Source organism: Serinus canaria, chromosome 4, assembly GCF_022539315.1.
Source record: "Serinus canaria isolate serCan28SL12 chromosome 4, serCan2020, whole genome shotgun sequence".
Classification (NCBI taxonomy): domain Eukaryota; kingdom Metazoa; phylum Chordata; class Aves; order Passeriformes; family Fringillidae; genus Serinus; species Serinus canaria.
Window position 1 is genome coordinate 65,120,653 of NC_066317.1, and position 26,624 is coordinate 65,147,276.

Genomic DNA, 26,624 nt, shown 5'->3' on the forward strand with positions numbered 1-26,624 from the left:
TCCTGATTTCACTGCTACGACTAATTCATGTAATTGATGGGCAAATAATTGAACAGCTTAAAATGCCTGGGGAGGCCCAGGAGAAGGTTCATGTGGAGCCACTCCTTCCCTTACAGGAACAGTTGGGGTTTGTAATGATGTGAGTGTTGAAGGGAGCAGGAGATGATGCTTGTAGTAATGAGATTTCCAGAGTCAGAGGCCAATGGGGAATTATAAAGGAGAATGAAGTGAGACATGAAGAGTGAGAAGAGACTAATTAGTGGTATGAAACATCCTCTTGAGACACTTTAATAAGCCAAAAACCTCATCTATGTAAGAACTGTGTTAATAACCCATGGCAAAGCACTGGACAGGCCAGCACCAAGCTCTGCATCCAAATGTAGGAGCTCTTGGCCAGTCCTGGTGACTCTTGGTCAGTCTCTTCTCTCTGTCTGGCTCTGACCTGAACTTGTGGTCAACTCACCACTGTAAACTGAGTCAGGTTCCTCTTCCATATCCCCCTTGCTCCTCAGCACCAGTTCCTTTATGCCTTGCTCTGTGTGTTGCTTCAACAATTTCACTTCTTCATTAGCATTTCAGCAAGCTAATTGCTGTTCTCCCACGAGCTGGCTGGACAACTGCATGGGCCAGGCAGCTGCATCTCTCTTGTGCTCAGGGATTTGTTGATTAAAACAGTTACCTCATCCAGTGTGACCCTAGGAGCCCCAGCTTCCCTTGCTGCTGATGAGAAGCACATGTCGGTGGGTCTGCAGCATTTCACAGCAGAGCTCATCCACAAGACAAGGGGATGGACAAGCAGCAGGAGGGTGCTGGCAGTGCAAACTCCTCCTTGCTGTGGGTTCAGGACAGATCCATGGAGACTGATGGCAATCAGCATCATAGAAAACACTGCCAGTAGCCCAGGATCCCATTTTAGTCAAAAGTAATCAATAGATGTTTTCAGAAGACAAGATCCTTCTAGAGAAAGACTGAAAAGGATGGTGCTGGCTGGGTGAGGTCTGGGAGGTTAAGAAGAGATGGTATTTAGCTCTAATTTCTAAAACAGACTTACAAGAATTATTGTAGAAATGCCTTGGGGAGAAATAGAAATAAAACCTCTTCTCATCAGGTTTGTGTGTGGTGTACTGAGAGCATCTGCTTACTTTTTGCATAAATTCAGGGGAGTTCTGTGTGCAAGGTGTATCAGAGGTTTCAGACGTTTTTGTTATTCATCAGCTTTCCAATGCCCTGAACAAAGCTGGAACTCATTAGGTTACAGCCCAAGGTGCTCAGCCTCATCTCCACTTTTAATCACAGAAAAGGCTTGGAAGAGACCCAGAAAGGTGTTAATTATTCCTTTGTTGTCAGTCCTTAAATGCTGTATTAAGGTCTAATCTGAATTGAGTTTAAATCAGGGATACAATTGGCCTTAAGCTGCACCTGGGGAGATTTAAGTTAGATAATAGTAAAAATTTACTCATGGGAAGGATTGTCAAGCACTGGAACAGGCTGCCCAGGAAAGTGGTGAAGTCACCAACCTTGTAAGTGTTCAAAAACCACGTGGATGTAGCACTGGGGACATGGCTTAGTGCTGGCCTTGGAAGTATTAAGTTAATGGTTGGAGCTGATCTTAGAGGTCTTCCCCAACCTTAATGACTCTATTAATTGAGTCATTATGATTCTATTTATTTCTCTTAAAGGCAATAAGCAAAGAGCTGTGTCTGAAAGTTCAGGTCAAGGCCTGATTCACCTATTTCAGGTCTCTTAAGACCTCCTGTGGGTGATTTTGCCATCTATTTTCTCTCCTGTGACTTGGATCTCCTGTGTCTGGAGTACACATTACTTGGGCTGTAGGGTCTGAAGCTGAACAAAGCACTCCACATGTCTCAGATATGCCTCTCCCAATTAACACCATAAACTGGAGCTGCCAAGAGGTGACTTAATAACAAATCTATTAGTAGTGACTGTTATCAGGGAAATGGGAAGAACAGCAGACAGACAGAAGAAGGAAACAGTATTAAATGAGACATTTCTCTGAAAACACACTCCAGTTTACCCACAAAATACAGTCAGATAGCCTACAGAGTTATGGTTATGGTTGTGTGGGTGGTAAGTCTCCCTTCAATTTTTGCACAGGAAACTGTGTTTCAGATTAACTTTTCAGAAGAGATAACAAAAGTGATTTATTCCTACATGCACAAAACCCCACACTAGCATGTTTATGCATTGCCATGGGCAAAGTACCTTCCAAACACTCAAGATTATTCTCTTCTCTAGGCATTGTGCATATCAAAGGCTGGTTTTGTTGCTAACTGGGCTATAGCTGATTATTAAGTTTGAAACAAAATCTCAGGTAACATAAATATTTAGAAACAGCAATCCAAGGGGATTAAACCAACACATAGCCAAACTCTGACAGGATTTATAAATCCCTGTGTTGTTATTTAACATGCAGAGATAGGAAAGCCAGACTCTGTAGGGCTGTGTTGATTAGAGCCAAAGACTAAATGCACATATGAATGGTACTAGATTCAGGAGAAGGCTTTAAGGATCAGTATTAGACCCTGTTCCTAAATCCTAATTAGGCAATTCCTGAAGAAGGTAGTTCACAAACCCCAGCACTCTGAGCACTCTGAGTTTAGCCTAGTGCCTCTTTTAATAAAAAATTAAAATGCTCAAGAGGATAAATTTCATGTGGTATTAACAGCTGGAGGTTTTTTTGTTAAATCTAAACACTAAATGAGGTCAGTAATTCCTCTCCCTTTCCTCAAAGAACACTAGAATTTAAGTGTCTTGCACAAAACTCTCCTGCCCCAAACAGTAACCTGCACATCTCTGACATGAGAGACCCCTCCAATGCCCACACCCTGTGCTGCAGACCATCTTATAGCTGGATTCTTATATCTCCTGGTGTCATTAAGGGTTTTTCCTGCAGAGGGGAAGGGGTTTGGTGTGCTGAGGAAAGCAGGGAGAGGGGAAGGTCTCTGCAATAGCCCATGGAACATGCCCCTCACTTCTCCCATGCTCCTCCCAGCTGTGGCCTGAAGAAAACCCAAGCCCCAGCTGAGCATGGGGGGAGGCAGCTTGACGTGGTGAAATGCACAATGAACCCTGTTTGGGATGGAAAAGCTTCAGCTCCAGCTCCAGCAACACGCTGGCGTCAGGGGACTGACCGAGTTATAATTGCATCTCTTTGTGTTATTGGTCCCTTGGCCTCCCTGAGCTGAAGCTACATTTGATTTCTTTGGCACCATCCAGAGTGTGTTCTGCCAGCACTGTGCCCTCGGTGCCTTGTGTAAGCCAAACTGGCCACTTCTGTGACCTCTTGTTCCTTCTATAGATGGAACATATTTCAGTGAATTTATAACTCCTCAATAAGGTCTCTTTTATTCTAATCTGAATGCCCTGTTAACTCGATTTTGGATCCTCTCCCAGTCTCCAGAATACCTGGTGCTTTATATTTTGAATGCACCAGGCTGTCTGCTGCTCCAGGTTATGACAGAGAGTGTCTGGTTCATATACTTCCACCTTTAGATGTTAGATTGTTTATTCTAGATCCCCAACAATACTTAAAGGGAAAAGAAAGGAGTGGGGGAAGACCATGAAGTCACTGAAAAGTTGCCCATCAGCTTACATGTGTTGTCTGACCACCCAGCAACAAAAAGATTCCTCTTGCTGGTCAGTTCATCGTGTCCAGCCCATGCAAGGGGACAGATTTTGAATAAAGAAAGCTCAGTGTGAGTTTCTTTCACACAGGTCTAAGGGCAATGTCCCAGGCTTGGATCCAGAGATGAGGATGTCCCAGACTGCAGGAAACTGGCATGAGGGAAGCCAAATTTCCTGGAAACTGCTTTGTCAGAATCCAACCTGCTTGGAGGAACATTTGGGGAAGGGAGACTCTCCAGACCAAACATTTTAAAAATACACTTTTCAGCTCTGTGTCTTTTTATTTTTCCCCTAAATGAAGAAGTTCTTTTTATTCTAAAGTACCTTTGAAATTGCAGTACACTTACACTTTCCAAGAGCTTTTCCTGATCTTTAGATATCAGAATTGAAATAAACTGGTCCCACATGCTTCAGATTAAAAATTTCTCTGGAACCAACCTGAAATTGTTTGGGGAAAAAGTTTGGCGTGGAGAATTTTACTTGTTCTTCTTATTTATTACAGGACAGGAAAAGCAAAATCTCTGAAACTTCTCACAGGATGGGGAACAAATTTCCTACTGACTTGTGGGGCCAAGTTCTCCAGGCAGAGGTTCTCTCACAGCCAACCAGCCCTTGTGAAGGTTTCTTTCCATCAACAGATGGAGAGAAAACACTCCTCTCTCAACTGGAATATGGTCATGGGGGGGTATAATGAAAATTGTTGAGTAGATTAAGCCAAATGATCAACCCATTCTCTCATTTTCAACTCAGCTTCCTCCTATTCCTCCAAATTAATTTGGATTTTTTTGTACATCTCCTGCAAAGAATCAAGCATGAAGGCTGTAGCTCTTGTGGCGGTCAGAGAGGAGGGTGCAGTTTTACTAAATTATGGCAACTGACCTCAAACTTTCCCTACTTTTTATGCTCTTATGGTTCCTTTTGATTTCTCACACTGTCACTGGCTTTGGTCATTTATTCACAGCACTTTACCCTAAAAAGGCCTCTCAGTTCCTGAAGTAGCCTCTTGTGTCTCCCTCATCTGCAGATTTTCCAGTTGAAGCATCCCAGACCGTGCCAAAGTCTCCCAGACAGAAGAGTCAAGAGTTTCCCCCGTTCTCCCCCTGTTCCTCTTCACACCTTTTTTTTTTTTTTTGGTTTGGACTCTGGGCTGTATCATCTCTGCAGCCCAGTAAATTATCCAGGAATTCAGCATGTGGGTTCCTGAGCTTCTGTGACATGCTTTACTGCAGCAGTCAGGAGAAAACAGTGATTTCAGCAGGAAAAATAAAAGCAAGATTAGCAGCCCTGAGTGCCTTGCTGGTCCTCTTCTCTTGAGATGTGGGGAGGTGCTCAGCAAGGGCTACTGGACACTCAAGCCTTCACTTTCATTATGGACATTGATGAGTTTCCAAAGGGTTGAGAGGTCTTGGAGGTGTGGACAAGGCTGTCTGCCACCCTCAGAAGCTGCTAGAAAGCTGATGTCAGTCTCTTTTCAGGTGTTGCCACCTAAGCATATGGTTAGTTGAGTATTTTCTTTCCTTCCTGGACTTTCTTTTGCTCAGATAACTGCAATACAGCTTTTTCTTCTTATTGCCTGCCCCAAGTTTTCAGTCAGAAGGAAAATTACCTGTAGGGACAAAATGGAGCCCCTACATCTCATGGGACAGCAAATAAGGGAAATTTCTCCAGCTACCAGATGTGGCTGGACAACTCCAGGCTGTGCTCCAAAAGTTCTGCCACATTAGTAGAGAAGGAGAAATGCTGTGTAAAGTGCCATCCAGTGCTCTGGGAGCAGGTTCTGCTCATGGAAGTGCCATGAATGACACTCACAGTCCTGGGCAGTGGAGAAGCTGAGGTTCCCTCAGGGGTCCTGTGACCAGTGTTGGTCAATAAGGAAACCCAGTGATTTGACCTGTCCTGGTTGTTGATCATTCTTCACTGCTGTAATTTTGGCTGGTCACAGGACCTGCAAGGTCCCTTGAGCAGCAGGAAAATATTTGAAAATGTATCCCTAAAATCCAACTTGCCTTTTCAGCTCTGTATCTTTTCCTTTGCAGAGAGGGGGCTTTTCTGGGCACTATTGAAAAGATGATCTCAGAGGGGGAGGGAGGTGTGAAAGCTAAAAGGAGGTCAGGAACAGAAAGAGATGGCAATCTGGGGCTGGTCTGGACCAGAAATACAGGACAAATTGGAATGGTAACCTTACCCTAATCTCCCAGGTAAGGAAAATATCCAGGTTTTACAAGTAATCCCTATTCAGAAATAGGAAAAATAGAGATTTGCAATCAATCTATCCCTACATGTCACTGATGTTCTGAAGCTTAAAATAATAGCCTGTAATCCCAAACGAGGAAGCAATTAGTAATTATGAGTGCAATATAGAAAACACCTGTAAAAGAAATCCCAGTTCCTCTTTCCTTTCCTCAGAAATCATTCCCTGAATTTTGTATAGGTGATTTCTATTTATGAACCTTCAATAAAGATTTTGAGCAGTAACACTGAGAGGCCTGTGGTTTGCTCTGCTAGATTAGTCTGCATAATTTCCCAGCAAGAGGTGCCCACGCTGCCCTTTGCCATGCCAGAGTGGCTGCTACAGCTCCCAGCAGTGCCTGCACAGGAGTACAGTGGCAAAATGCACTGTTCCACAGCATGAGGTGTGCTACAGGCTGTGAGTGAAATTATTCTCAGAAATGGGTGGTTAAAGAGATTAAAATATTTGGAGAAATCCCCAGTGTCTGTCCCATGTGTTTGTAAATAGGATATTTGGTTATTTGGTGGGCTCTGGGTTTCTATGGGAACCTGATGAACTTGGAGAGACGCAACAAAGTGAGGCCCTTCCACTCAGAGCCACAATGTTTTTGGTCCCAAGCACTTCACGGTGCAATAAATACAATATTTCAATGCCAGCAGAGCAGTGATATCATGCAAAGACATGACAGATCACACTTTTCTCATGTTAGGAGAGAGGGCTGGAACATGTGAGTATGTGTACAGGAGTCTGTTTGTAATGAAACTGCCATTATGGGGCCCTTGTGTGCTTGCAGTCTCATTTCATCGAGTTAAGAGAGCTCACTTTTCTTAATGCTTGCTTAATGTGTTTACTTAAATATATTTAATATCCCACTGAGTCCATTTTCATTTACTGATGGAGCTTTTTTAGAGCATCATAGTGGCAAAGCTAAATAAGATACCTGTGAAAAACATCAGAAATTTTTACATATTGAAAGCAAGAAGGGTAAGAGGGCAATGCTCAGTTTTTTAATGAAAATAATTAAATGAGGAAAACCTTTGGGACACACTGAAATAGAGCAACCAGACAGGAAGGTAAGAAAATTGTTCTGTGCATCCAAAGGGAAACAGTGATGCAGGCCAGTTTCTTTCTTTATGATGTTGCTCATTGTGAAAATAAATGATGCCCAGTTTGGAAAAAAAAATTTATTAATAGTATAAGATATTGCCCTCTGAGCTCCCAGTTTGCCATCTGACCTCATCACTATTGCATTCCTGGATGCAAAACAGCTCAGTTTCAAAGAAAATACTGGAGATCTCTGAAGAAGCCCTATGACCTGGTAGCTAGGACACTCTCTTTATCTGAAGGAAAGGAAATTGTCAGAACCCAGGATGTTCCTCTGGCTGCCCTGGATGACTTGAGACCCTGGCAAGGGGTTCAGAGACCTTGGCACAGAGTCAAAAACACCTGTGCCTTTGATTTTAACCCATGGAAACAATTACCAACTTGGTGTGAAGATTTACAAGCCACAAGAGTTTGAGTATAATGACAGTTAATTTGTCACAGAGTGAAAAAGTAGAATTTTGGGGATTTAGAATGGGGGTTCAAGAGGCAAGATGGAGGAATCTGGGCGTGTCCTGTCTTTCTTCTTCTTCTTCTTCTTCTTCTTCTTCTTCTTCTTCTTCTTCTTCTTCTTCTTCTTCTTCTTCTTCTTCTTCTTCTTCTTCTTCTTCTTCTCTTCTTCTTCTTCTTCTTCTTCTTCTTCTTCTTCTTCTTCTTCTTCTTCTTCTTCTTCTTCTTCTTCTTCTTCTTCTTCTTCTTCTTCTTCTTCTTCCTCTTCTTCTCCTCCTCCTGTCCTGCATCTTCTGCTGTGATGGTGACACTTTTGGATTGGTTTAGAGTAGAGACAAACTGTCTAACATAGGTGATGGGTATTGGAAAATTATTGTAAATAAAGTACACATAGTTCTTAGTATAAAAAACTAACACCACCCCAAGAGTGGTCAGTATGCCTCAAACCAACCTGCCAGACAGATCTCAGCCGGTCAGAGAAAGATTGTAATAGATAAGGGAAAATAAACAACCTTGAAAAGCAAAGCTGAGGAATCTCAACTTCTTCAGTCATGAAGCTAAGAGAAAAAAGACTTTTTAATACTTTGGGAGCCATTTCAATCCCAAAAACCCAAGAGGGAGGTATAGTGCCTCTTGGCCTCAGAGATCACCTAAAATCTCCCATTTCTCCCTTGATGGAGTCAGTGGCCTGCAAGCAGCAGACACTGCAAGGGCAGTGCTGTCCTGCCCATGCTCTGGGACCTTCTCTGGGAAGCTTTGGGTTGGCGTGGCTGATGGCACTGGAGCTCCAGCTGGGACAGCACCACCTGGTTTCACCACAATAGGTCCTGCTCATCCTGTCTGAGGACTGCAGGGAATAATGTCCAGAGATTCCTGGCAAATTTCCTGCAGCCATTCTCATTTCTAGGTCAGTATAAAGGAAAATCCACTCTCAGTGACCTGTGGGAAGAGAGGCAGAGGAAGAGGCTAAAAGCCCTGAGGCAGAAATATCAAGAAATTGAGAATCCACCCTTAAATTGCAGAAATGTTGAGGGGATTTTTGCATTCACCCCTCCTGTGTTTCTGTACTGGGAGTCTGGTTATTTCTGCTGGAGGTATCTCTGTGTTGGAAAAACAGGCTGTGGTGGCAAGGGACACAATGATCTCTTCAGAGGGGTCCCAGCTGCCTTCCCCTGCTCAGTGTCACTCATGCTGCCAGGCCTGGGGAGCCAGTGCTCATGCATGTAAAATCACTCTTTTTAATTTTCTGTTTCTGTAACATGACCTGTTACTGCACTACATCTTCATGAGGCAGAGCTGTCTGGAGAACATCTGTTGCAGTCCCAGCTGTTCGGGTACTTCCTCTGTTTCTGCCCTGTTTCAGATATGTGCAAATCACTGACAGTAACACATCCCCCAGTTCCTCCTACAAATCCTGTTTGCTCTGCTCTCACAGGGAGAGGGGGGGAAAAAAGAAAAAGAAACTTTGCATGGTTAAGTATGGGCTAGATGCTTTATTCTCACCAAATTGCACCAGTGGGGTCATTGTGGACTGACTCATACCAGACAGACAGTAAAAACCATCCCAGTGTTTATTCCCTCTGGAGCCTATATAATTAAAGCTGCCCACCTGCTGCTGAATTTTGCTGTCATTTTTTGATGCTGTGGGCAATGTGATACTCAGTTATTATCATAAACTATGTTAAGCTCTACCCACTATGGGGTTTATGACAACAATCCTTGAGAAAACTGTAATCCTCTGTGCTCAAGTATATCTCCTTGTTATAATGCTTATGATTCTTGGCTTGAGATGATGGCAGATGATGGCCATGAAAGACTTCCAAATATGGGTCCTGGCAACTTGCTCTCTGCCCAGAATGCCTGCCTTAGATATGTTGGATGAAGCCATTTCCAGCCCATCTCTTCCAGCCTTGCAGCACAGCCCTCATTCTTGATCCAGGATGCATGACTGAGAGATTTGACAGCCTGCCCCATGGAAATAGTGCCCCTCATCTCCAAACCACCCCAAACAACCCTGCTGTGGGTCCAGAGGGAACCACCGTGGCTGCAAGGAGGTGGAGGTGCTGGGGTGTCACCTGAACAGCTCTCCCTTGCCTCCTTCCCCTGCCTGTCCACAGCATTTGTTCTCATCCCCACACAAGGGAAAACCTCAGGATGCCCAGCTGAGGGTGCTCAGAAAGTCAAGATTTGGAGCAATTCTCAGGATTTTGGATGGAAAATTTGCAAGGGCTGCAATGTACAGAGCCCTTCTCTCACACCTCGAGTGAGAGCAGCACCTGATTATCACATAAAAAGGTGTCAAACCCTCTGGGTGTGTTTTAAAAGAAAGGCTGATTGATTTTTCAAAGGAAGGTTGGACAGAAGAGCACTCCAGGCACTCCAGGCTGTGGGCCCCAGGCAGACTCATGGAATTCAGGGGCTTCCAGTTTTGATATTTTGCCTTGGAAAAATGGGATTTACTGACTAGTCTTCCTTTCATACTGCACAGGCATTGCCAGAGGCAGAGACCAGAACATGTCTCCAATGCTACACATTTCATCTGCTAAATTAAAAAAAAAAAAAAAAAATCTGGCTTCTGAGTTCCAAACACTGTGAAATATCCTAGGGACATTGACTGAAAGTATTAAAAATACTACCAGGGGACAGCTCAAATAGTTGACAGTCTTGGAAACAACAACATGGCTTTCCTTATTGACCAACACTGGTGACACATATATTAACCAGAATAAAATAACTCTGTCTTCCTCACTAAATACAGCAGTAATAGATTTTTGTCTCTGTAAACTCTCTTCATGATTTCTGTAAAATTAAAAAAGCATCAGGAACATATCTTTATATTAAATTATTTTTAACGGCACACACACCAAAGATTTTGGAAATTCATATTTTTCATTACAATTTTTTAGAATTCTGAGTAGCAAAACATACAAAATTTAACATATAGTTAGAAAAAAAATCCTCACCTGGAATATTTGTCCCTGTACTGCTATCTTCAACCACAATCTCAACAATGAAAACTATCAAGATTAACAATCCAAACATGTTTCCTGGACAGCTTGGTCATCCATAGTTGTTGGAAGCAACCACTTCTCTTTACTGCCAAAATTTTGTCTATCATTTGTTGCCTGATACTCCTGGAGGGACTTAACAGTGCTTAATAAATAATTTGAACCTGCTTGGTAAAATTTCCATTTAATGCTAGTTGAAATGTGAATTATTTATCATGATTTTACCCCCAGCTTTCTTAAGGATAACACATGGTCTTAGAAGCTTCTGAATGCTCGACATGCATGACTTGGAACCACACACAACTGAATTTCTGTAGGACAAAGGTTTGGTGTTGACACATCTTGCACAGTTCTTCCAGGTTGGTACAAATTTCCCCTCACATTTCTCTTGTACATACTTGTCCAAGAGAAAATAAAGGGAAAAAAAATTATATACCAGAGTGCTGATGACAGCAGTTGTCAGAAGGCTGCCAGCTTCTTAAAGGAAATGAGCTTGCCTCCCAAAAAGTCCAGCAGAAGAATCCCAGTGACTTCCATGAAGCCAAGTTTAACCCAAACCACTCTGATTGCCTCATCCAGCACCTGGGGAAACAGCTTCACCTTTTAGACAACGTTTTGGAAGAAAAAAGAACATGTGAAGACCCTGAACAGAGTAACAAACTGGCTGTGCCTTCCACTGACTGAGAAACTGAGCTTGGAACTCAGACACAGCCTCCCCAGTGGGGCTTCCAGAATCCCCATTTTGCCACCAGCTCTAGTTGGGGGTACAATTGACCTTCATCTTGCTTTGCTACTCCTGATGCTCTGAAAGACAGTAAAACACAAAATCATAGAATTGTTAAGGTGGATAAAGAACTCTGAGATCATTTAGTCCAACCACTAATCCAGCACTGCCATGGCCACCACTAATCCATGTCCCCAAGGACCACATCTACATGTCTTTTGACTTCCAGGGATGGTGAATCCACCACTGCCTTGGGCACCCTGTTCCAAGGCCTGACCAGCCTTTCTGTGAAGAATTTTTCATAATATTGAATCTGAACTTCCCCTTGTGTGACCAGAGTCCATTTCCCTTTGGCCTGACTCTCGTTATCTGGGAGAAGAGACCACAGATGTCCAGTGATTTCCCAGCATCAAAGCAAGCACTGCTGACATTATCAGGAAGGTGCTGGCTTTGGACAGACATTCATTTGGTGCATGGATCCAAGTTCAAATTTCTGCTCTTCCTGCTCTATAAAGATCTCTTCATTTATCTGTATTTCAATGTCTCTCCTGTACAGTGAGAGTGATTATTGCTATGATTCACAAGGATGTAGAAGTTTTTAGTGGTTAAAAATGTGTGAAAACACTCAGGAAATGGAGAGTTACCATTTACCTACACAATGTATATCATATATTATAATAAAATAATTTAATTAGTAGGTTATTTCTAAGTACTATTTTGACATTGATTTGCTCATGTGATTTTCCAACTTTTAGCTTCTCACCCCATTCCAGCAAAGAGGGAAAATCAGATCAAATGTTGCAGGGACTGGCACTTTAAATGCTGACTGCAGAGTCATGTTTGCACAGAGGCCCCAGCAGCACTGTCAAGGAACCAAAAAACAAGTGCAAACAGAGTTGTGCTGACTTTATGGCCCCTTACAAATCTTTTCTGGCATATGGGAGTATTAGGCCTTAAGAACCAAAAAGAGAGAAAAGTGTTTTATCACTTCTCTGTGATAGCGGGCTGAACCTGTCCTTACACGCAGCCTCTACCATGAATCCACTTTTGGAAGGGAGTTCCAGATAAACATCAAAATGCTCCTCTTGTGATGTCAAGTGGGAGAGCTCTTTGCTCTCACTGAACCATGGCAGAGGCCAGCTCGGGTTCCCCAGCAGCCCAGGGCTTTGGCCAGCAAACAGCAGCTGGAGCCAAGTGATGAAAGCTGGGTCTTGGACCAGCAGGAGACCCCACCCTGCCCTCCTCTACTCTCTCATCATCTGGTTTTGTTTTCTGTTCCTGCAGACAGGGAGAGCTCAGGAGACCACCAGCCTCCCAGACTGTACAACACAGCAGCATAAGGAAAGTCTCCTCTATTTGCTGACATCTCTACCAGGTTTGGGCAAAGGTAACATCAATGGGCACTTCACCAATTTGCTGCATATTTCTGTATTTTTTCCAGCTTTGATGTATTTCATCATCAAAGCCAGGTTCATCCTTCTGTTTCGTGGAACCTGGGTAACAAACTCAGCTTATCTTTCTGACTGGAGTTGAAAAAGAAACAATACTGAGGGTCTTCTTCACCCAGTAACCAAACCACCTTTGGGAAGTGCCAGTTTCTCTTTTCTGCTTTAGGAAGCTTATTATTACTCTGCTACTAATTTTGCGAAGTCACTTGAAAAAAAGATTAATCTAAACTTCAAAACCTCCTTCCTTGTCTTTACAAGCCAGGCAAGACATGAACACACTTTAAATGAAAGACATTCTGCTGTGATGGGCTCAAGAGCAATTGCCTGTTACACAGTGGGCACTGAGTGCTCTAGCTTGCCCTGGGTCTGAGGAAGCCCCCACAGGTATTCCAGCTGCCTTCTGGGATCCAACACAGGTGGAGTGGCCAAAGCCTTGATTTGACCCTTGAAACCTCTGGTGACATGACACCACTCCCTACCTTTTTTTAACTGCCCCTCCCTACCATTCATGACTCCTCTTTTCACATTCACCTCCTATCTCAGACAGCATTAGTGAATATATTAGTGTATTCAATTTTCAATATTAACAAAATTAATATTGGGTTGAACCTGTCCTTACGTGCAGGATAACGTTAATATTGAAGTTACAAATAAAAATTTTCCTTAAACCCTTACCCAGGTCCTCATTAGTATTTCAGAACCGAGCTCCCATTGGTTCCAGGATCTGGACCTCCATCCTTATCTCTCTGATTAAATCATTAGCTTTAAAATCTTTCACAGTTTTCAACCCAATAATAAGGCACAGAAAAAAGCGTCGGCAAGCTTCATGAATATTTATTTTTTCAGCACAGAAGGAGCAAGTTTACCCAACAGCTTTTCTAACTGATTGTCTGCAGCACAAGGAAGCTATGGCCACGTTAAGGCAAGCAGTAGTAGTTTATTGTTTTAGTAGACACTTCTTTTTCCTTCCTTTTGGATAAATACACCGCGGGGTCTGGGAGGACGTGTGCCAAGAGCATTACTGGGTGCAGCAACAGCGAACAAAGCGCAATCCTAATCATAACAGAGCGAGCAAGTATTGTTACAAATGTTCTCTTTAGTATGGAAATGAGCCAGGCGTAATAAAAACACCATAAAAACGTCAAAATGACCGATCACCGCGAAGCGCTCGCCTTTTTATAACTAAAACTTGCAATGAACTTAGGAAAAATCCTGCCTTAAGAGAGATGCCATTTTTACTTAATGTTTTTGCACAATTTCTTCTCACTTCGCTGCACAGTTAAAAGATTGCAGATGAGAACAACTTCAGAAAGGCATCAGTAAAGTCCTGATTGATATGAAATGGCATTCAAGCACGATGGTGGACTCTGGATGGGAGCAAACTGTTAACCAGGGCATCAACATTAACACTGCTACTGCCTCTTTATGAGAATATGGGGTGTATTTAGGTGCTAATTGTTTGGACAGCATCAGTAACACATAATGCTTAATAAGATACAAATGAAGAGCTGTGTAACTCGTGTAATTCCATCAGAAAATGCTCAGAAACAGCAGCTTGACTTTAATTACTCAGATCAAAGGAAAAAGGCATTTTGAAGTCTGGTCTAAAATGTTATTTATTACTCCTTTCACTAAAGCATGGACCAGCTCGGATAGAAATAGCAGTTTGGACTGGATTTGGTTAGTGAAAATGGGGGAAAAAAGAATATTCATTGCTTTGCTGATGTCCATGCATATTGGCGATATGTTAAATCCTAATTACATCAGACTGACAGAAAGGAAAAGAAAAAAGAAGTAAAGAAAAAATGCATAAGCTAAAATGAGGACAAATAAAGGTCACAGCTCCATATATTGCTCACAAAGACCTGAAGCTGGTAAGCACACACAAAATGTAGAATGGGCATTCTCTTTTCTCCATACTCTACTCCATAAATAGACAATATATATGTGCCACCTAACAGTCAATATAACACCAGTATTTTAAATGCGGTTTTATCAGCCATCCCTTCCTATTTCCAACTACAGTCCTCCACATTTTTGGTGCTGAGAGTTGCTCGTGGCTTTTTTATGTTTGTAGCAAACTTTTAACAGCTGAGAATCTTGGGCAAAGAAATGCTCTGCTGATAAGAAAAGGTGAAGAGAAGATCTATGCCTACAGCTCCCTACTTGGTAGCATTTTCTGCCAGGTCCAGAATACAGAACTGACCTGGCAGGTGGATGCATCCCAGGACATTTGGATGACAGACCCTAACCCATCCCAGAACATTTGGATCACAGAGCATGGAGTGGGTTGGAAGGGACCTTTAAAGATCATCTAGTCCCACTCCCTGCAATGACAGGGACATCTTCTACTAGACCAGGTTGCTCAGAGCCCTATCCAACCTGGCCTTAAATGTTTTCAGGGATGGGGCACACAGTGCCTCTCTGGGCAACCTGGTGTTTCACCATCCTCATTGGAAAATAATTTTTTCCTTATGTCTAGTTTGAGATTTAAAAATTTAAAGGGCAATAAGTAACTGGAAGATATTAATTGGTTGGTGGTCTTGAATTTATCTCACCAGTTTGGTTCTGTGTCTTGGTGCTCTCTGCATTTACAGGATCATCAGGGTTGGAAGAGATCCTCAGGATCATCCAGTCCCACTGTCAAACCAGCACCACTATAAACCATCACCCCTAAACCATCTCCCTAAGTCACATCCAGTCACCTCTTGAACATTTCCTGAAACAGTGACTCCACTACCTCCCTGGAAAACTTGCTCCAATGCCTAACCACTCTTTCAGCAAAAAATGTTTTCCAGCTATCTAATCTGAACTTTCACTGTTGCAGTTTAAGGCCATTTCCTCTCATCCTCTCAACCCTCACCTCACTACATCTTCCTTCCAGGTAGTTGTGGAGAGCAATGAGGTTCCCCCAAGCCAGGCTCCTCTTCTGCAGACTAAACCACCCTGTTCCCTCAGCTGGTCATCAAAGGACATGTGGGATGACAGATTCCAACCCCAACACACTGGATGACAGACAGCCCCAAGCCATGCCAGCACATTGGAAAGACAGACCCTACAATGGAGGGGTGTGAGTGCACACGGGGGCGTGCTGCTGTTTGCACAAAGGGCAGTAAATGTGGGTGCAGAGCCCCCCTTTGTGTAAGCAAGGCCATGACTGCAGCACTCAGCTGGGAAGGGCTGGGATCATCCTGCTGGAGCTGGGTGAGCAGCCTGGGTGTGCAGCCCTGTGCCCACGGTGCTGTGAGGTCACTCATGCAGCCACAGTGCTCAGTGCCAGCAGCACAGCCAGCTGCAGGGACCAGCTCTGGCATCTCCTTTTCTCTGCAGCTCAGCTGCATTTCCTTAGGGCCAGAAGGCATCACTACACGACCTCATTTGGGCTCCAAGAATCCCTTTATCCCAGTAACATTCCCGAAATCTTGCATTTAGCCACATGCTGTCCACAAAGCACCCAGCCTTGAAGATTTTGAGAGATGCAGGGTCTACCACTTTGGATAGCTCCTTCCAAAGTGTGTGACTTTCCCATTTATGTGTGTCTGGCTTCATACTGGGGCCATTAATTTCTGCCCCATCTTTCTCTGCCAATGGGCCAGCCAGGGAAAAGATGTAAAAACCTGGGAATGGCTCCATGTGTCTCACTGATTTCCCTCTGGACATTGCAGGGATTTTTTTTCCCACTGGCATCTCTGAGAGTTGGAACAAGCTCTATATGGGTAATAATTCCATGATTGTAAGGACCTTTGCCAATGATTTCATGTTAATCATCAGCTTTGAGCAATTTGGAGTCCTGGGCATGCTCAAAGTTCCTTGTGTAGGCAGAGGTGCTGCCCAGGTAGGAAAGCCATGATAAATTCCCCATTAATATCTGACCACCTCCCAGGGTTTGCTCACCTCTGCATCTTCCCCAGGTCTTTATTCCAATATTTCAAACCTCTCAAGAGTTTCAGACAGCCACAGGAATGGAGTCAACAGAGAAATATTTCCTCTTTCCTACCCCAAGTGTGCAATTTCTGCACAGGGATTTTGGGGTCAGAGGCCCAGGTCAGGTCAAGATGAAGTTTGGGTGAGGGCCAGCTTTTCTGAACTTAAGATGTCACAGCTTAGACATTACTGCCTCTGGAGTAAGTAGTGAGACACTCACAGGTTTGCCTCAAAAGAGGTGGAGGTGCTGAGCTTGACCTTGAAATCCCTGGTCCACTCCAGGTATTCCAAAATTCCATCTTGCTAATTAAAATTTGGCTCCTAGTGCAGTTGTAGCATTTGGCTCTAGAGGTGAACAGATTAAATACAGCCCTTTTTCACTAAAAATCAGAAACCTTTCCCAAATCATTAAAAACATAATGCCTCTGCTTGAATCACAGAACCCACATGAAATACCAGACCAAGCTGTGGCACAGAGGTAACTTTACAATATTGTCTTTTTGCCCTGTCAGCACACACTCCTGATGTGTGCTAACACACACACCCCCACACAGAGCTACACTGCCCTTCAGAACACAGAACTCTAAAACACATTAACACAACTCCAGGCTTTTATTCCTTTTTTTCTGCAACTTTTATTACAAAGCCACAGACACACTGTGCCATTCTGTCTCCTTTGATGTGTTCAGTTATTGTATTTGTCACCAAATGCAAACCACAGAACACTTTTTATCTTCGATGTCTGATAAGTTTCCAGTTTGAAAGGGGCCAACCACAGAAAGATTGTCCATACAAAGTTAAAAAATGCCATGCACCAACTGGTAGGTAAAGCCATGTTTGATCTGTAATGCAAATAAAATTAACAAAGATAGTGAGTTTTAAGCCTAAAGTTCCTTTGATCTTTGAAGCTCCATGGTTTTAAAAGTACAACTGCCTTCTGTATCACAGCCTGCCATGTACATCTATATGCCTATATGCATACAAATACATAAAATGAAAAATCTTCTGTGTTCAACATAAGAGTGAGTTACCACAAGGAAGACAATGGTTTTCTTTGAACACCCTCTCTTTAGGAATGAAGATGCAACCAAATCTTTTCCCACTGAATAAAAAACATATTAATACACAAGTGTGACCTTGTTGAATTTATTTAAACAGTGGAAGACTTTGCAGTATATGCAAGGCACAATCAAGTCCTAAACTTCAATGGCTTGCAGTAGGGCTTGGGACAGAGTGACTCAGAAAAGGTCTTAGAGGTACCTTGTGAAGGAAAAATAATTCCTCAAAAATGTGAAATCCACCCAGGCACAGCAAGCCAGTGCAAGGCCCAGACACCAAACACAGCCCCTCCTGAAGAGGGCATGTGATGGTATTTCCCTCTGGGGAATCTCACACCATTTCTGGTAGTCAAGATGGGGCAGACAGCCAAGGCAGGATGAAATCCCCATGCTTTCTGCAAATCAAGACTTTTATAGCATCTCTCATGGTGCACCCAAAACCAGAGCTGCATTCCCAGTGCCCCAGCCAAGAGCTGTGCCTGCCCTGGGCTGATAGACTGCCCACACAGGGTAGTTTATTGCAACATTTGCCTTTGGAGAGCTCTGTCAGCAGCACTAGACATTTATCTTTGCAGGGCAGGAAGAAGCCACTCCTTCCACTTGAGCCATCTGACAAAATGTGAAGTTTTTGCCTGCGTGATGCAGCACTACGGAGCTGGGCCACAAGGGGCAGGTGGAGAGTCCTACACACAGCCTGGAATTCTGTGCTGCATGGGAAATGCAGGAGTGCTTCTCTGAACCCACCCACCCCCCTCTGAGGCTCAGGGACAGAGCTGCCACTTGAACTGGTGCCATTAGAAAATCTCCCAGGGTTTGCTTAGGGCTGAACCCCACAAACCCAGTGCTCACCCCCACCTCTGAAGCTGGTGCCAGTGCTGCTCACAGAGCATGGGTCAGAAGTGTCTCCTTGCTACAACACTGGCCCAGAGAGCAGAGAAGGGCCTTGGGCTTACAGGGGAATCCTGCCCTTTGCCATGCCCCTGATGCTGCTGCAATGTGCAGGAGTTTGGGACATACCACGGTGTAGTAAGGAGCTTCCCACAGGCACAAGATTTGAGATGCAGACTTTAGTACCTCTCATGGAAACATACACTTACTGTCTCCTTGAAATAAAAGCAATGCCCTTAGTGTAGAGAGGCTTTTTAATTTATTTTTTAAAATGAAATGACTCAGTATACTTCAGCCATTAAGAACTCCTGCCTAAATCATGCCTTATATCTGTGCCTTATATCAGTGCTCACACTTAAGTTTCTCTCAGCTCTCCCTGAAGCTGAGAGGATGCATATAAAGATATCCTTAATCTGAATATTAGGGACTTCATAAATTTGTGTTGAACCCTACTGCTGAAAAATACTAGTTATCAATGGGTTGCTTTATTGCAACCTCTACAGGAGCACCACCATGAGGGATGGCCTTCCTCTAGGGGATATTACATGGATAACCTCCTCCTAAGGCAAGAAAGGGACTTTTTGGAGCAGAATGCATTGGTGAAGAAAGCAGGAGCTGATTCAGTGTTTCACTGATTCAGTGTTTCACAGAGTCAGGGCCCCATCTTACAGCACCACGGCTGAGCAAACAGGGAACTGTTTGGTTTGCTGGGGATTCAAACAAACCACCAGAAAAAAATCACTGCGGGTCAACACAGAGCAAATACCTCCACAAATGTTCAGAGAAAAGCAAAGCCTAAAGCACAGCTTTGTTTCAGATTAAATAAAGTGTTTCACTTCTAAATGGAGCAGCTGGCTTGGTGAGGATCTCTTTCATGGAATAGGCTTGAGAAGGAAGTGATTCCAAACTTAAAAATTAGCATGTTTCAAATTTTCTTCTTCTTCTTTTTTTTTTTTTAAACCATCAAACTCTCAATGAGAAGAAGAGAAACAGTTTCATCATTGCTGAACCTGCCTTCTCCAGATCAAATGTTGGCCCCTGAAGAGCTGGGTGCCTCTCTGGTGTGCAGCAGAAGAAAGGTTCAAGCCCCCCTGAAGGGGAGCAGCTCCTGTGTTCTCTCCTCACTGTGCCCAGCTCACCCTCCACTGGCTCCTAAAGCAGCTGCAGTTACAAATTAAGTGTTTCACCTACATTTCATCATTTGCCCTTCCAAGCACCCTGAGGCCAAAGTTCTTTTTACAGCCTCACAAATTATTATGCTTTGATTTACAAAATTTTCTTTAAAAAAACCCAAACCAACAAACCACTGCAGGTCTGGGCTTAAAAAACTAATGAATCACCCTCCCCACACCCTCCAGAAATGCACAGTGAAACAGCTTTCCACGTGAGAGAAGAACTCTGCTGCTGGAGATGGCTGGGTCCATGAGAAGTGATCTGGGCACTGCAGACCCCCCCAGTCAGAATACAGACAGTGGAAAAGATCAGTTTCTGATGGACAGGATGGCACCAGCAGCACCTGAGGTGACAGGAGATGACACCTGGCTAGTGTGAAAAGGCATAGAGACAGGTGGCCTCCAGGTTAGGAGTAGCACAGTTGGTTACAAGCTACATCAAGTGTGTTCTGAGCATGGCATCTACAGAACCTGGAAAAAAAAATCTTTATTTTCTTTGATCAAAAATACATATAGAAATGCCTGTTTTGAGGAAAATATCATACATTTTTTTTCTTGTTTAACAAAATAAATTAAATATACATGACTTCTGTTTAAACTCTATTTAGAATTACAAAGGTTTTATATTTTGCAATTGGATTCATTCCCAGTCCATATACGTATTTAATATGGTCCTTATTTATTTTCTCTTCTTTCTGTTTTTACTGTTGTTTGAACTGCAATGTTTTATCACTTATGAAGTGATATCTGAGGGGAGGGGACAACCACACACAACCTAGGTGGATATTTCTCAAATGCAATTTTTCCTGCTAGATTATTTCACTCTCTTTGCTTCTTACTATTTTTTCTAATGCTCTCACGTATTTTGCATTGATGCAGAAAATCCAGTAGCTTGTCACTCTAAGCCATCAGAGAAGGACAGAGTGTTTTGCTTTCTTCACCATCAGCAGTTCAATTATTATTATTAATTATTATTATTTCTTAAATATAAATATAAAGGTGTTCTGTACAATGTCCCTTTTTCCTTCTTTCCTTTTTCCTGGCAGTGGCACTGAGTCCTAGGACCAAGGGAGCGGAGCTGATCTGCAGAACATCCCATGGGGAACAAGATGCCTTCACCTTGCAGAAACTGAACTAACCAGCTTGGCTGGCTGATTGTGCTGACCACGACTGAGAAGCACGTGGCATTTCACCTTGTGAACAGAAATTGTTTCTTTCAGACCCTCTTGTGTTATTTTCTTTCCCTGGAAGAGATGAATGGCTTATGTCTCCTGGTGCTTTGGCACTAAACCTCGAGTAAATTAGAGCTTGAGTCACTCAGAGCAGGAGAGGTCTGGGGGCTTCCCACCAAAACAAATGATGCCCAGCAGGCATCCAGGCCCAGCCAGAAAAGTGCCACACACACCTCCTGCTCTACCTCCTCCCTTCAGTAACACAGGGAAGGAGCTGGTGGTTCACATCCCTGTGTTCCATCTCACTTGTTGCCACTTTGATTAAAATATCCAGGAAGGCTCTGCTGCTGGAGACAGCTTCCTCTCTGCTGTGAATTGGAGTTCCTTCATTATTCCTTGGCTACATCCTGATTGCAATAATTAAAAAAAAAAAATCTCTTTTTTCTCTGTGTCTTTCTCTATTATATATATATTTATATAGATAGATATAGATATATACACATATATATATACACACATACACACACGCATATACAATTATATATATATGTATATATATATATTTAAAATTACATATATAACTTTTTCTGTCTGCTTTGCCTGTTGCTGGCAGTGCTGAGCTGACTTGGAGCAGTCTCTGCTGAGGTACCACGAGGAGAAAAGCCCAAAGGAGCCGCTGTACACGGGGCCAGCCCTCAGCACTGGTACTGGATGTGCTGGTGCTGGTGCACTTTGCCTTCCACGTGCGAGTGGGTGTGGGTGTGGATGTCCGTGTAAATCTTTGGGTACATTTTGGGGGCCATGGCAGGGGCCAGGCCGGGCCCCTGGGACAGTAAATGCTGCTGCTGGGCCACGTATTCCTCGTAGTTGATGGAGGAGATGCAGTCCTTGTCGGGGAGCTGGGGGACGCAGGCGCGGTCGCGGGGCTGCGGGCGGTGCGCGGGGGCAGCGGCCGGGGGGGAGCAGGGCTTCTTCTTGGACTGGCACAGCCACAGCAGGATGGTCCCAAAGATGAAGACAGCCCCGGCCGGGATGCCGATGATGACGGGCCAGGGCAGGCTGCTGGCAGAGGAGGGGGGCACAGGTGCGCTGGGAGGCTTGGGATCTGGGCACGGCAGGGGAGGAGAGACAGAAAGAGTTAATTAAAGGCAGGCAAAGTGGATTCAAAACATATGTCACACTTGGGCTGGCTGCTGGACAGACTGTCTGGCAACTCTGCCAGACCAAGTAACAAGGGAGAAATCAAGCCAGCATATGATGTTTGGTAACTGCTTTGCTTTTCAGTGCTCCTGGAAGGACAAGCAACTCATTTTCTCTGGTTTAGGGGTCAGGAGGGGAGTCTTTGGGGGATTTTACAACTCTCTTATCCAAGCTTTAATGGATGCACACTAGAGCCAGCTTGAGAGAGTTTCCTAACACTCTCACTCCATGATGGAATGGGCTTTGCTGCCTAGACTGAAGGACACAACACAGGACATGTCAGTAAAACCTCACTGTCACCAGCCCAGGAGGCACAATCACGTTGCACAGAGCCACAGCACGTTGCCCACCCACCTCTGCCAGGTGTAGCTCTGCCTGCAAGGGCTTCAGACACTCTCTAGAAATCCTGTCTAGCAGTCCTGGAACCACCCAGCAGTGTTCCACCATGGCAGGAAGAATGAATGTGGGGTTTTGGAGGTGTTGGCTTGACTTTCTTGTGTAGCTGGGAGGAAGGCTGAAGGATGGAAAAAATATAGGGGAGCTGGTGGCTCCTCCTTGGTTTCCAAGCCATGGAGAACTGAAAATCTATTCAGCATTGAAGTGTGTCCCCAGCTTCCTACCCCAAATGGGCTCTTCCTCCACCAGTCTCTTTGGAGCTGCTGCTGGCTTTTCAAGGGCAGTAAAGTCAGCTACTGGAGGAGATAAGATGCTTTAGACATCATCTTTCACAACCACCTCCTCCTTTACCTCTCTGCAGTTGGCAGGCAGTGGCTAACCCTGGATAGCCACTCCAGTTTCTCAGCCTGATCTCCTGATTTATAGACACAAAAGGAGTCTTGGGGTAAGATTCTAGTGGTGAAAATCCTTGTCTAGATAGTTACCAGCTGGAATATCCAATGCCTTGAAACATACCCAGGCACAGAATTCAGCTTGCAGGGAGACACCCAGAAGACATCCAAAACCACAGGCAATCTTAATCATTTGATATGTTATATTCAAACATCTATCACTTAACTTTCAAGCTAAACTTCTTTAAGACACTAATGTCTTTTTCTCTCCTTGACAAATAATCCTATGGGTAGCTTGAAATGTTAAATATATACCATGTGGTCTCTTTGAAGTTAGGAGGACCTATACTTTGACCTTAATAGATGAAATTTTGATTCACCAACTCTGGAAATTACAGGATAATTTAGGCTGGAAGGTGAGTCTGGTCCAGCCCCCTGTTAAAAACATGACAAGATCAGAAAGCTGACCTATCAGCTGGCCACAGAAAACAGAAGTCTTCATGCTGGTTGGCAGAAATCCTATCTGGGCTGAAAAGAAAGTGTTTTGATATTCATCCATGTTCCTCAGAGCTGTCAAAGTCAAATCTGATAGATTTATGAGCAAAATGGTCTTTTAAAATCATGGCTTTAAAACCACATCTTTGCATCTTAGGGCAAGCTGGGTCCTCCTTCTCCATCACTGCCAATACCAACAGCCCTGCAGGCTCTGGTTCTGGCACGAGGCCTCCCTACAGTCCCATTTAAATCCATGGAAAGTCTCCCCCTGATTTCAGTGGGAGCTGGATCAGACTCTCATAGGTCAGAAACTCACAGAGGTTTTGAGTTATATCCCACCCATGCTGCTTTTTCCTTGGTATTTACAGGCCTTTCAGTTAGAGTATAGTCCTAAACCCAAAATGTTTATCAGGGTAGAACTGCATAGTCAGCAGACAAAGGAGTAAATGGCCAGGCCAGGATGGTGTGTCTCAAACACAAATGATACAGTCTCAGCTGGATGTGGCCACCAGCTCTGAGGTCTGGGGAGGGAAGGCAGCAGCTGTGTACAGGGGCCCCAGGGGACCACTGGATAAAAATTTAACTAATCAATCATTCTGTTTTTCACACTCATTCATTTCATTTCTTTGTGACCCAGACAGTTTTCATTCTTCCCTCATTTTATGGGCCTGTATCATTGTTTCCTTTTACCAGTAAAAGCAATATGAATAAGGGCAAGAGAAAGGAGGAATTTTAGGGAATGAGGTTGCAAACTGTGCTGTTATTCAGTTCCCCTCTCCCATCCTGCAGCCTATCACTGAAGTGATTTAGTGTCTGCAAGTGCAGTATCTTTCCCCAGCTTGCTCCTCTTTCATACAGGAGTAGATAATTCAATTTATGTCACCTGGATGAGTGACAGGGGACTCAACAATGTCTGTAAGTACCTGCAAGGAGGTGTCAGAGCATGGACCAGGCTCTGCTCCATGATGCTGAGCAACAGGACACAAAGAAAGAGCAGAAGTTCTATCTGAACATGAGGAAGAACTCCTTTACTGTGCAGTGACCGAGCACTGAACAGATTGCCCAGAGAGGGTGTGGAGTCTCCCTCACTGGAGATATTCCAGAGCCATCCTAACACAATCCTGTGCCACATGCTCTGGATTGACTCTGCTTGTGCAGGGAAGTTGGACCAGACGACGAACTGTGGTCCCTTCCAAACTGACCCATTCTGTGATTCTGTGGTTATTCCCCCCAAAGGGAGAAAAGGAAATACCATCAACAGGATTTCAGCAGGGACTGATTTAAATCAGGGCTGATTTAGTCCCCCATTCATTCTTATCAGAACTGGGCTAGACTAAATCAGCACAGCATCACAGAGGGCCAGGGAGCCAATGGGCAACAGCAGTTGAATGAATAAATACCATGATGTCACAGACATATTTTATGAAAAATCCTTTTGCTAGGATTTTTTCGCCTGAGAACCTGAGAGGCCTCAGAAATGAAATGTAAACAATAATTATCTGCTGCTGTGGTGCATCTTTGATTGGTCACATGTGATTGTTTTTAATTAATGGCCAATCGCAGTCCAGCTGTCTCAGGCTCTCTGGTCAGTCACAAGATTTAATTATCATTCCATTCTTTTCTATTCCTTGCTAGCCTTCTGATGAAATCCTTTCTTCTATTCTTGTAGTATAGTTTTAATATATCATTTTATTTTAATATAATATAAATCATAAAATAATAAGTCAGCCTTCTGGAACATGGAGTCAAGATTCTCCTCTCTTCCTTTGTCCTGGGACCCCTGCAAACACCACCACCACATTTGGTGAGCCCTGAGTGAGGAACACTGCCACACCATGACACAGACCACTGATAACTGAGGGGGAAAATGCCACAACTCACCTGGCAGCACTGTGAGAAAAGCACTCCGGAAGCTGTAGCCCATGGTGTTTGCCCCAAGGCAAATGTACATCCCTGCATCCTCCTCCTTGGCTCGAGTAATCATCAGTTTGTTCAGGTAGGAACCGTCTGGGCGGGACCAGACCTCCCCCGTGGGCAGCACGACGAACTTCTGCCCCCCGACGTCGATGGTGGAGTTGTACTTGCTCTCCGTGCCGTACTCCACCCTCTTCAGCCACTGGATGACGGGCTTGACGTCGCTGCGCACTTTGCACTGGAAGGACGTGGTGCCGCCGTAGTCCACCGTGGTGTTGACGGGGTGAGTTCCTGTCAGGATGGGCTTGGACCTCGTCCTCTCTGCACAGAAACACAGGGAGCTCCATGGGCAAAGGGGTTTGCCAGCCTCAGTAACTTGCAGTTGCAGAAATGCAGGGGAAAGGTGTAGGAGGGATGCAAAATCATAGTCTAGTTCGACTCCCTGCCCCAAGGGATCTCCTCCATTATCTGGGGCTTTAGCAACTCTGTTCTCATGCTCGACCTGAATCTTCCTGTTTATAACAAGGAAGTTGATTTTCTACCTGCATCAGACCTGGAGAAAAGGATGGTTTCCCTCTGAACCCTCATATTTTAGAAGAGGTTCACATGACCATCCTTTCCAGCATGATCATAAGTCTAAGGTTGTGTCAACACCACATCAAGTGAAAGGAAAAATGTACGCCTCATTCTGAGGAATGTTTGGATCTTTTTTAGTGTTAGGACCAGATAAATCAGTCACAGTTTCCAGACAAGGAGGTAATGCAAACCTCTATCCTAGGCACAGGAGAAGTTATGGTATCACAGTGGGTGGTAACTGCTGGCAATCATCAACTCCTTTTGATGGCAAACACTGTTGGATTGAGCATGTAACAAAACAGCTCCCACCAGCACTGGCTTTGGAGTGAAAGGAAGGAACAATGGACCCTCTTTCAAAAACTCGGGATACTTTCAATATTGAGGGCTCTAAAGATGTGCTTAGGAAACAAAAATACCACAGTAGTCTCTGTAGGCTTTGCCTTTGGACTGGGAGCAACAATCACAGCCGGGGAGACTGAGACTCAGATAAGCAGGACTTAGGAGTGGAGGCTCAGGGGAGGGGAAAAAAAGGAGGAAATTGAATAAAACCTGTAATGCTCCACAGAATGATGTTAAAAATAGAAAGATGTCTGAAAACTGCTTAATGCCCTTATCTCCTTGACTCTGGTTCCAGCTTTGGTTACTGTTTTCACTCCTAGCCAGCAAAATCTAATGAAAACAAAGGTTACATACATCTTTAAGTTGATAAAAACCAAGATAAACAGGGACACAGAAAGGGGTTTGTTCCTGGTGCTGTCTGGTTTTGATGAAGTGAAAATGCCACAGCTGCCATTAGGATGGGGCTTGATTCATTTCCCTGCCTCTGCTCCT

The 26,624-nt window shown here is 44.0% G+C and overlaps 1 protein-coding gene across 5 annotated transcripts in view; it reads right to left on the reverse strand.

Annotated features, from left to right (window-relative positions):
• Positions 1–17,123: 17,123 nt before the first annotated feature.
• The window catches only part of FGFRL1 (fibroblast growth factor receptor like 1), a 167,483-nt gene continuing 157,982 nt past the window's right edge, over positions 17,124–26,624 (reverse strand). For all 5 annotated transcript variants that reach the window (XM_018923885.3, XM_018923881.3, XM_030239367.2 and 2 more), the window contains exons 6-7: positions 25,185–25,538; positions 17,124–21,925 (exon numbers count right to left, since the gene is read on the reverse strand). In XM_018923885.3, coding sequence (XP_018779430.1) covers positions 21,516–21,925; positions 25,185–25,538 — 764 coding nt within the window. In that variant the 3' untranslated portion in view covers positions 17,124–21,515. The remainder of the gene's footprint in view (positions 21,926–25,184; positions 25,539–26,624) is intronic.